Source organism: Salvelinus fontinalis, chromosome 9 (assembly GCF_029448725.1).
Source record: "Salvelinus fontinalis isolate EN_2023a chromosome 9, ASM2944872v1, whole genome shotgun sequence".
NCBI lineage: Eukaryota > Metazoa > Chordata > Actinopteri > Salmoniformes > Salmonidae > Salvelinus > Salvelinus fontinalis.
This window is the reverse complement of record NC_074673.1, coordinates 3540542-3553084: the sequence shown is the minus strand read 5'-3', so window position 1 is coordinate 3553084 and position 12543 is coordinate 3540542. Positions and strand designations below refer to the sequence as shown.

General features: G+C 44.5%; 1 protein-coding gene across 2 annotated transcripts in view; it reads left to right on the top strand.

Moving 5' to 3' along the window:
- Positions 1-12543, top strand: part of LOC129861906 (pyruvate kinase PKM-like) — a 34563-nt gene that overhangs the window by 2648 nt on the left and 19372 nt on the right. For both annotated transcript variants that reach the window (XM_055933089.1, XM_055933090.1), the window contains exons 2-8: positions 122-296; positions 909-1000; positions 5677-5808; positions 6715-6901; positions 7078-7348; positions 7684-7834; positions 10875-11027. In XM_055933089.1, the coding sequence (XP_055789064.1) occupies positions 146-296; positions 909-1000; positions 5677-5808; positions 6715-6901; positions 7078-7348; positions 7684-7834; positions 10875-11027 (1137 nt within the window). In that variant the 5' untranslated portion in view covers positions 122-145. The remainder of the gene's footprint in view (positions 1-121; positions 297-908; positions 1001-5676; positions 5809-6714; positions 6902-7077; positions 7349-7683; positions 7835-10874; positions 11028-12543) is intronic.

Sequence of the window (12543 nt, the reverse complement as noted above, 5' to 3'; positions counted from 1 at the left end):
TTTCAGGAGTATCTAGAGAGGCTTGGTTCAATATGTCAGAGGTGGTTGTAGAACATTAACCCAGTGTCAAAAGATCTCCTCAACACCTCTATCCTCTCTCTTTCCCTCTCTCCCTTTCCAGGATTTCTCAGACACCGATCCAATCATGTCTAAAGGAAAGGATATGGGCTCTGCCTTCATCCAGACGCAGCAGCTACATGCTGCTATGGCCGACACCTTCCTGGAGCACATGTGTCTTCTGGACATCGACTCCGAGCCAGCTGTGGCTCGCAACACCGGAATCATCTGCACCATCGGTACAGCTCAACAACACCCCTCCTCATTAGTCAACAACACCCCTCCTCATTACTCAACCGCCCTCACTCCCTTCACTATTCACTACTTCCCCCCTCACCTCACCTCACTACCCAACCGTACCTCACCCCTCATGACCTCTCACTCCCTCACCACTGAACAACCTCACTACACTACTCAACATCCTATACACATGGTTTTTGTGTGAGGTGTGCCTACAATAGGCCACAAAACCTTCACAGTAGGAGTATATCCCTCCTAAACCTTCACAGTAGGGGTATATCCCTCCAAAACCTTCACAGTAGGGGTATATCTCTCCAAAACCTTCACAGTAGGGGTATATCCCTCCAAAACCTTCACAGTAGGGGTATATCCCTCCAAAACATTCACAGTAGGGGTATATCCCTCCTAAACCTTCACAGTAGGGGTATATCTCTCCAAAACCTTCACAGTAGGGGTATATCCCTCCAAAACATTCACAGTAGGGGTATATCCCTCCAATACCTTCACAGTAGGGGTATATCTCTCCAAAACATTCACAATAGAGGTATATCTCTCCTAAACCTTCACAATATCCCTCTATAAGCTTTGCTTGTCATCTTGTCCACATGCAGGACCCGCCTCCCGATCAGTGAACATGGCCAAGGAGATGATCAAATCTGGGATGAACATTGCAAGAATGAACTTCTCTCACGGAACTCATGAGGTCAGTAGTAGGACGACACCAGTACTGAAGGCAAAGGACACTAGTACTGAAGCCAAGGCAAAGGACACTAGTACTGAAGCCAAGGCAAAAGACACTAGTACTGAAGCCAAGGGAAAGGACACTAGTACTGAGGCCACCACAGCTGTTCTAGGATTTAGACTAGTGCTGAATTCCAAACGGACCCCATAGCCCTTACTCCTGTTAGTCTGAAAGGATAGGTGAAAGCAATATGGTGACATTCACTCAACCGAATATAAAGACCAGTTTGGATGTAGGCTTACTATAACCTATTAGTGAGTCTGCAGTACCAGCCATCCTCATCCTATAACCTTTAGTGAGTCTGCAGCACCAGCCACCCTCATTGTGACATTATCACTGTACCATTTAAATGTCAGTCTGTAAGCTGATCTGAACGCTCTTACATGCACTTTAGTGGCTCCTCTTCCTCCTCTTCCTCCTCTTCCTCCTCCCCCAGTCAGCCAGTCTGTCTTCTGTCTTGCCGCCAGATGGTAGCCAGGGTTCTGGGGTTCACACTACTGACCTCTCCCCTTTAAAAGTCATGGCTTTTTGACCTGTTTCACCCTGGCTGGGTCGGAGTGCACCCCAAATCATACAGCAGTATCAGATATCGAAGCGATACGTTTGATATTTGAATTCCATGCCCTTTCAAAGGTCAATAGTACGGTTAATTGCTTGTCCGAAGAAGACGTTCTACTCTGAAGTTCAGTGCTGTATTTATGTATCAGCACTAGATGACGTTACATGTACATGTGTATCAATGTTATAATTAGGTCAGGATTTCCCAGTCTATTCCGCGATTACTTCCATGACTGGACATTTTTGCCTCAGGCCAGAACTAGTGCACGCTTGTTCCATCGAACAAGTACTCAGCCTGATTGATGATTAGTTGACTCGTTGAATCAGATGAGCTAGTTCTAAGGCTAGAGATAAAACGTGAAGGAAGGTAATGTCAAGGGCTAGCATCTGACGCCGTAGGAGCCTACAGCCACGTCACAGGGCAAGTTGTGGTGGCACCATTTTAGTGTCTGTTTGGGAATGTTAGTGGTGCATGAAAAACAAGATAGACAGAGCAACTCCCAATGGCAGGACCTTCTGACAGACATCTTCGCGGACATTTGAACTTATGTTTGTTTACATGGCATCTGTCATGTGTTGAGGTCGGAGACATTATCAGAAGGGCAAAAGGAAACTCGACCTCTGTCACTGGTCAGGTGGTCGGAGGAGATGTAAATAGCCACGTCTCAGGTTCTCGCAGAACGTGTTTAGAGGGACCAGGAGCTAACGCTAAGCTACTTGGCTATGCTAAAATAGCTAAGACTTTGCTATTCTAAAATAAAACATAAACAAATCCTTACATTTCAACCTGGCTAATTGTCCTATGTCTGTCTACTATAGAGCACTGTTAAGTGAGTGTCATTGAGTCTCTGAGTCTGTCTCGCTCCTATAGGCAGAAACTGTTTTGGGACCAGAAGCCAGCTAACACTACTTAGTTATATTCTATGTGGCTATGCTACTTGGCTAACACTACTTGGTTATATGCTACATGTTTATATGCTACATGGCTAATTTACTTGGCTAACACTACTTGGTTATCCTACTTGGCTAATCTACATGGTTATATGCTATGTAGCTATGCTACATGGTTATATACTACTTGGCTATTATACTTGGTTATATTCTACATGGTTATTCTACTTGAATATTCTACATCGTTATAACCAACGTGGCTATCCTACTTGGCTATTCAATTTTGTTAAATCTACTTGGCTAACACTACTTGGTTATATGCTACATGTTTATATGCTACATGGCTAATTTACTTGGCTAACACTACCTGGTTATCCAACTTGGCTAATCTTGGTTATATTCTACATGGTTATTCTACTTGGATATTCTACATCGTTATAACCAACGTGGCTATCCTACTTGGCTATTCTATTTTGTTAAATCTACTTGGCGATGCTACATGGTTATATGCTACGTTGCTATGCTACGTTGCTATGCTATGTGGTTATGCTTAGGCCATAACATAACATATTAAATTGCACTTTGCCAGCTCCTACTTAGTACTGTTTGTTGAATGTTGTTGGGCTTTCAACACCGATATACCAGGAGGCAGTGAGCATTTAATGGATGTACAGTGCATTCGGAAAGTATTCAGACACCTTGACTCGTCCGCATTTTGTTACGTTGCAGCCTTATTCTAAAATGGATTATATAAAAAATATATATCCTCATCAATCTACACACAATACCCCATAATTTACAAAGTAAAGCGAGGTTTTTAGAAATTTCTGCAAAAAATAAATAAAAATAAGCTATACCTTATTTACATAAGTATTCAGACCGTTTGCTATGAGACTTGAAATTGAGTTTACATTGATCATCCTTGAGATGTTTCCACAACTTGATTGGAGTCCGCCTGTGGTAAATTCAACTGATTGGACATGATTTGGAAAGGCACACACCTGTCTATATAATGTCCCACAGTTGACAGTGCATGTCAGAGCAAAAACCAAGCCATGAGGTCGAAGGAATTGTCCGTAGAGCTCCCGAGACAGGATTGTGTCGAGGCACAGATCTGGGGAAGGAAACCAAAAAATGTCTTCAGCATTGAAGGTCCCAAAGAACACAGTGGCCTCCATCTTTCTTAAATGGACGAAGTTTGGAACCACCAAGACCCTTCCTAGAGCTGGCCGCCCGGCCAAACTGAGCAATCTGGGGAGAAGGGTCTTGGTCAGGGAGGTGACCAAGAACCCGATGCTCACTCTGACAATCAAATGCCGACTGTGTTATCTACCAAGAGAATTCTCCCCGATTATAGTCACAGCCGTGTATATCCCCCCCAAGCAGATACCTCGAAGGTCCTGAAAGAACTTCATTGGACTCTATGTAAACTGGAAACCGTATATCATGATGTTGCATTTATTGTAGCTGGGAATTTTAACAAAGCTAATCTGAGAACAAGACTTCCTAAATTCTATCAGCATATTGAATGCGCGACACGACCTGGTAGCATTCTGGACCATTGCTACTCTAACTTCCACGATGCATACAAAGCCCTCCCCCAACTTCCCTTCGGCAAATCTGACTGTGACTCCATTTTGTTGCATCCAGCCTATAGACAGAAACTAAAACAGGAAACACCCGTGCTCAGGCCTATCCAACGCTGGTCTGACCAATCGGATTCCACGCTTTAAGATTGCTTTGATCACGTGGACTGGGATATGTTCCAGGTAGCCTCAGACAACAACATTGATGTATACGCTGACTCGGTGAGGGAGTTTATTAGCAAGTGCATCAGTGATGTTATACCCACGGCGACTATTAAAACCTTCCCTAACCAGAAACCGTGGATTGCTGACAACATTCGCACAAAACTGAAAGCGCAAACCATCGCTTTTAATCATGGCAAGGCGACTGGAAACATGACCGAATACAAACAGTGCAGCTCTTCCCTCCACAAGGCAATCAAACAAGCAAAGCATCAGTATAGAGACAAAGTAGAGTCGTAATTCAACGGCCCAAACACGAGATGTATGTGGCAGTTTCTACAGTCAATCACGGATTACAAAAAGAAAACCAGCTTCGTCGCGGAGATTGACGCCTTGCGCCCAGATGAATTAAACAACTTCTTTGCTCGCTTTGAGGACAATACAGTGCCACTGACATGAGTAAAACATTTAAACGTGTTAACCCTCGCAAGGCTGCCGGCCCAGACGGCATCCCTAGCCGCGTCCTCAGAGCATGCGCAGACCAGTGTTTACGGACATATTCAATCGCTCCCTATCCCAGTCTGTTGTCCCCACATGCTTCAAGATGGCTACCATTGTTCCTGTTCCCAAGAAGGCAAAGATAACGGAAATAAATGACTACCGCCCCATAGCACCTACTTCTGTCATCATGTGAAGTGCTTTGAGAGACTAGTCAAAGATCATATCACCGCCACCTTACCGGACACCCTAGACCCACTTCAGTTCGCATAGCGCCCCAACAGGTCCACAGACGATGCAATCGCCATCACACTGCACACTGCCTTATCCCATCTGGACAAGAGGAATACCTATGTAAGATTGATGTTCTCAAAAATGAGAATCGTTACACGTCTCTGAATGATTTGACATCCCCTACAGTAAATCAAATCAAACTTAATTTAAAGTTGATTTAAAATCTCAACACACTGAGCACTACTATCTGAGCACTACTATTGGTCCAGCTGGTTGGCAAATCATCTGAAAGTTCTAAAGTTACATTTGGCGTTCCTCAAGTCTCTACGCTCAGACCCATAGAATTTGTTTTCCATAGTATATGCAGTGTCATGGCATGCTAAAACCTCTGTCTCTAAGTGATACTATCCAGGCTGTATCACATCCAGACGTGATTGGTAGTCTCATAGGGCGGTGCACAATTGGCCCAGCGTCGTCCTTGTTTGGCTCTGGGTAGGCTCGTCATTGTAAATAAGAATTTGTTCTTAACTGACTTGCCAAGTTAAATAAAGGTTAAATAATAAATAAAATACAAATATGACACCCCCTCTTTTCCAGACTCTCATCGGTGTGGTGTTCAGAGGGGGGTGGGAATAAAATAAAAAAAACAGATACATTTCTGTTTCGATGGGGGGAGAATTTAAAAAAAAAATCTTCTGTTCTATTCAGTATCATGCTGAGACCATCAAGAATGTCCGTGAAGCCACCGAGAGCTTCGGATCCGGCAGCATTGAGTACAGACCAGTGGCCATCGCTCTGGACACCAAGGGACCCGAAATCAGGACTGGACTCATCAAGGGCGTGAGTAGTCATTCACCATGAAGTACATCTTTATGAAAAGTCCAACTTCAGTTCAAGTGTATCATCACAAATACACTTTACAGACCAATTAAAACAGAGACAAGCAGGTACATTTCTTGACTGTAGTACCAAAATGACCTACCCGCTATTGTGTTGATCGTTGATTTGATCAAAAGGAAGGCATTGGTCAAGCTAGCAGCAAGAAATACAACGAACAAGCAATGATATCATAACGCTGATATACATCAAGTACTGTAAAATACTACTGGCATCAGAATGTATGTAATGATCATGAGCCTTGTCCTTAACCCATAGACATATACAGTACATAATACTATAAACCCTGCCCTTCTCCGTACAGATATACAGTACATAATACTATAATCCATGTCCTTCTCCGTACAGATATACAGTACATAATACTATAATCCCTACCCTTCTCCGTACAGATATACAGTACATAATACTATAATCCCTGCCCTTCTCCGTACAGATATACAGTACATAATACTATAATCCCTGCCTTTCTCCGTACAGAAATACAGTACAAAATACCATAATCCCTGCCCTTCTCCGTACAGATATACAGTACATAATACTATAATCCCTGTCCTTCTCCGTACAGATATACAGTACATAATACTATAATCCCTACCCTTCTCCATACAGATATACAGTACATAATACTATAATCCCTACCCTTCTCCATACAGAAATACAGTACATAATACCATAATCCCTGCCCTTCTCCGTACAGATATACAGTACATAATACTATAATCCCTGCCCTTCTCCGTACAGATATAAAGTACATCATACTATAATCCATGTCCTTCCCCATAGAGATAGACAGTACATCATACTATAGTAATAGTTGTGTAATCACATGATTCTTCCCCTGTACAGAGTGGCGAAGCTGAGGTCGAGCTGAAGAAGGGAGCTCACATCAAGCTGACCCTGGACGACAAGTACAAGGACAACTGTGACGAGAAGCACCTGTGGCTGGACTACAAGAACATCACCAAGATCCTGGCGGTCGGAGCTCACGTCTACATCGACGACGGCCTCATGTCCCTGAAGGTCAAGGAAGTCGGTGAGTATCCTAGCAACATCCTACTGTAGCAACAGAATAACACTCTCACAACCTAGAAAATGACAGGAAGTAGCTACATGCTAAAAGTTAAGTCCTTCTACTTTGCCTGTTGAAACGTGTTACTGTACCGTTGTTCTGGCTGTGGCATTGTGATTGACACACATTATTGTCCCCAGGAGCTGACTTCCTGGACTGTGAGATTGAAAATGGTGGTACTCTGGGCTCTAAGAAGGGTGTGAACCTGCCCGGTGCTGCTGTGGACCTGCCCGCTGTCTCTGAGAAGGACATCCAGGATCTGCAGTTCGGTGTGGAACAGGGAGTCGACATGGTCTTCGCCTCCTTCATCCGTAAGGCAGCTGATGTACACGCCGTCAGGAAGGTGCTGGGAGAGAAGGGCAAAAACATCAAGATCATCTCCAAACTGGAGAACCACGAGGGCGTCCGCAGGTGTGTGTGTGTGTGTGTGTGTGTGTGTGTGTGTGTGTGTGTGTGTGTGTGTGTGTGTGTGTGTGTGTGTGTGTGTGTGTGTGTGTGTGTGTGTGTGTGTGTGTGTGTGAGAGAGAGGGAGATACAGAGAGAGCGATTGAGAGAGGCCTCGCTGACTACACGATAGCATTGTAGTGGCTATTTAGTATATTTTCAGTACTTTCAAAAGTAAAAAAGTAAGAGATCTCCACTTGAAGGATCCTACTGTCTTGAGCATCAGTTTAGCCGCTTGGAAATATAGATACCCAATGCTGGATAATACTGACTTGATTAACTAACTGTCTGTCTCTGGGTAGATTCGATGAGATCCTGGAGGCTAGCGATGGCATCATGGTTGCCCGCGGCGACCTGGGTATTGAGATCCCCACAGAGAAGGTGTTCATCGCCCAGAAGATGATGACCGGACGCTGCAACAGGATCGGCAAGCCCATCACCTGCGCCACACAGGTCCGACACGTTGCCCGCAGACTAGACACCCTCATACATAACTACTAGACACCCTCATACATAACTACTAGACCTCCTCATACATGACTAGACCTCCTCATACATGACTAGACCTCCTTAAACATGACTAGACCTCCTCATACATGACTACTAGACCTCCTCATACATGACTAGACCTCCTCATACATGACTAGACCTCCTCATACATGACTACTAGACCTCCTCATACATGACTACTAGACCTCCTCAAACATGACTAGACCTCCTCATACATGACTAGACCTCCTTAAACATGACTAGACCTCCTCATACATGACTACTAGACCTCCTCATACATGACTACTAGACCTCCTCATACATGACTACTAGACCTCCTCATACATGACTACTAGACCTCCTCATACATGACTACTAGACCTCCTCATACATGACTAGACCTCCTCATACATGACTACTAGACCTCCTCATACATGACTAGACCTCCTCATACATGACTACTAGACCTCCTCATACATGACTACTAGACCTCCTCATACATGACTAGACCTCCTCATACATGACTAGACCTCCTTAAACATGACTAGACCTCCTCATACATGACTACTAGACCTCCTCATACATGACTAGACCTCCTCATACATGACTAGACCTCCTCATACATGACTAGACCTCCTCATACATAACTACTAGACCTCCTCATACATGACTAGACCTCCTCATACATGACTACTAGACCTCCTCATACATGACTACTAGACCTCCTCATACATGACTACTAAACCTTCTCATACATGACTACTAGACCTCCTCATACATAACTACTAGACCTCCTCATACATGACTAGACCTCCTCATACATGACTACTAGACCTCCTCATACATGACTACTAGACCTCCTCATACATGACTACTAGACCTCCTCATACATGACTACTAGACCTCCTCATACATGACTACTAGACCTCCTCATACATGACTAGACCTCCTCATACACGACTAGACCTCCTCACACATGACTACTAGACCTCCTCATACATGACTACTAGACCTCCTCATACATGACTACTAGACCTCCTCATACATGACTACTAGACCTCCTCATACATGACTAGACCTCCTCATACATGACTAGACCTCCTCATACATGACTACTAGACCTCCTCATACATGACTACTAGACCTCCTCATACATGACTAGACCTCCTCATACATGACTAGACCTCCTCATACATGACTACTAGACCTCCTCATACATGACTACTAGACCTCCTCATACATGACTACTAGACCTCCTCATACATGACTACTAGACCTCCTCATACATGACTACTAGACCTCCTCATACATGACTACTAGACCTCCTCATACATGACTACTAGACCTCCTCATACATGACTACTAGACCTCCTCATACATGACTACTAGACCTCCTTATACATGACTACTAGACCTCCTCATACATAACTACTAGACCTCCTCATACATGACTACTAGACCTCCTCATACATGACTACTAGACCTCCTCATACACGACTAGACCTCCTCATACATGACTACTAGACCTCCTCATACATGACTACTAGACCTCCTCATACATGACTACTAGACCTCCTCATACATGACTACTAGACCTCCTCATACATGACTACTAGACCTCCTCATACATAACTACTAGACCTCCTCATACATGACTAGACCTCCTCATACATGACTAGACCTCCTTAAACATGACTACTAGACCTCCTCATACATGACTAGACCTCCTCATACATGACTACTAGACCTCCTCATACATGACTACTAGGCCTCCTCATACATGACTAGACCTCATACATAACTACTAGACCTCCTCATACATGACTACTAGACCTCCTCATACATGACTAGACCTCCTCATACATGACTACTAGACCTCCTCATACATGACTAGACCTCCTCATACATGACTACTAGACCTCCTCATACATGACTAGACCTCCTCATACATGACTACTAGACCTCCTCATACATGACTACTAGACCTCCTCATACATGACTACTAGACCTCCTCATACATAACTACTAGACCTCCTCATACATGACTACTAGACCTCCTCATACATGACTAGACCTCCTCATACATAACTACTAGACCTCCTCATACATGACTACTAGACCTCCTCATACATGACTACTAGACCTCCTCATACATGACTACTAGACCTCCTCATACATGACTACTAGACCTCCTCATACATAACTACTAGACCTCCTCATACATGACTAGACCTCCTCATACATAACTACTAGACCTCCTCATACATAACTACTAGACCTCCTCATACATGACTACTAGACCTCCTCATACATAACTACTAGACCTCCTCATACATGACGACTAGACCTCCTCATACATGACTAGACCTCCTCATACATGACTACTAGACCTCCTCATACATGACTAGACCTCATACATAACTACTAGACCTCCTCATACATGACTACTAGACATCCTCATACATGACTACTAGACCTCCTCATACATGACTACTAGACCTCCTCATACATGACTAGACCTCATACATAACTACTAGACCTCCTCATACATGACTACTAGACCTCCTCATACATGACTACTAGACCTCCTCATACATGACTACTAGACCTCCTCATACATGACTACTAGACCTCCTCATACATAACTACTAGACCTCCTCATACATGAGCATTTCACTGTGTTGTGTGTGTTATATTCGGCGCACTTGACAAATACACTGATTCGACCCCCTCATACATGCTTCATTTCCATCCCTGTCTGCAAAGCACACCCAAAGCAGGGTCTGATAACCTGTTAAGACTCAAATACACTGAATTCAATGGTAGATAATACCAGGGTTGCTAGTCCGTTTTAAGAGGAGCCCTCAAGCCTTTGACCAAACCTTAGAGGAAAAGGCAGAGATCTATGCCTAATAGGCCACTCTCTATAAATGCATCGATGTAAATAATCTATCCTGTCGTTGATTGGTGCCTAATGATCTCTCCTCTCTCCTGATTGGTCCAGATGCTGGAGAGCATGATCAAGAAGCCCCGCCCTACTCGTGCTGAGGGTTCCGATGTCGCCAACGCCGTTCTGGACGGTAACGACTGCATCATGCTGAGTGGTGAGACCGCCAAGGGAGACTACCCACTGGAGGCTGTCCGCACACAGCACAAGGTGAGAGACTGAGAGCAGAGCGGTCCCCTACAGGTCTTGCCTTGGCTCCTCACAGCACAAGGTGAGAGACTGAGAGCAGAGCGGTCCCCTACAGGTCTTGCCTTGGCTCCTCACAACACAGGCACAACATTCACAATGTTTCCTGTAGCAGTCCCTAGAGTCACTGATTCCAAGTTCATGAGTGGTCAATGTGACCAGGTTTCCATCCAATTGGGCGACCAGGTTTCCATCCAATTGGGCGACCAGGTTTCCATCCAATTGGGCGACCAGGTTTCCATCCAATTGGGCGACCAGGTTTCCATCCAATTGGGCGACCAGGTTTCCATCCAATTGGGCGACCAGGTTTCCATCCAATTGGGCGACCAGGTTTCCATCCCAATATGACTCAAATCTGCATGTAAAAAACAATATGCACGTTTTCCCACCAGAGATGAGTTTCCATCAAATGTGACTTGTTGCAGATGTCAAGGCTGTGCGTGATGACGTAGTACACGTAACAACACGTCATGCAGCTCCTCACCGTGTACGTTCACCACCCTGTGAAGTTCAACATCATTTATTTTATCTGTAGCCTTAATAAAATGCTTTTCCGACAAGTCGTAATATACCAATATTTGTGCATAAGTTATTTTAAAGACACAAAAAACCATCCCACCGTGGCTAGCGTAATTGTGTTTTTAAAAAGTTCACCCAAAACAAAATGTTCCGTTACCATCAGGCCTGTCATGTACTTTACTCACATAGGAAGTGTGGCTGGAAACCTGGCTATAGACAGAATCGTCCCAGCAAACAGCGACATAGGGTCAACGTTGAGACAACGTTGTGGTGTTGGTTGTGTGTTTGCTGGGACGCCTCGGAGGAATTAACAAAAAGTAGCTGTAATATAACAGTAATGTATAACTGTGTGGTTTTGGTTTGTGATCTATGTACTAACGGCTTCTACACACTCACCATGCTACTGGCTTTGTGTGTTTCTACTTCTCTATCCATCCCTCTGTTCTCTCTCCATCCCTCTGTTCTCTCTCCATCCCTCTGTTCTCTCTCCATCCCTCTGTTCTCTATCCATCCCTCTGTTCTCTATCCATCTCTCTGTTCTCTCTCCATCCCTCTGTTCTCTATCCATCCCTCTGTTCTCTATCCATCCCTCTGTTCTCTCTGTTCTCTCTCCATCCCTCTGTTCTCTATCCATCCCTCTGTTCTCTATCCATCTCTCTGTTCTCTCTCCATCCCTCTGTTCTCTATCCATCCCTCTTTTCTCTCTCCATCCCTCTGTTCTCTCTCCATCCCTCTGTTCTCTCTCCATCTCTCTGTTCTCTCTCCATCCCTCTGTTCTCTCTCCATCCCTCTGTTCTCTCTCCATCTCTCTGTTCTCTCTCCATCCCTCTGTTCTCTCTCCATCCCTCTGTTCTCTCTCCATCCCTCTGTTCTCTCTCCATCCCTCTGTTCTCTCTCCATCCCTCTGTTCTCTCTCCATCCCTCTGTTCTCTCTCCATCCCTCTGTTCTCTCTCCATCTCT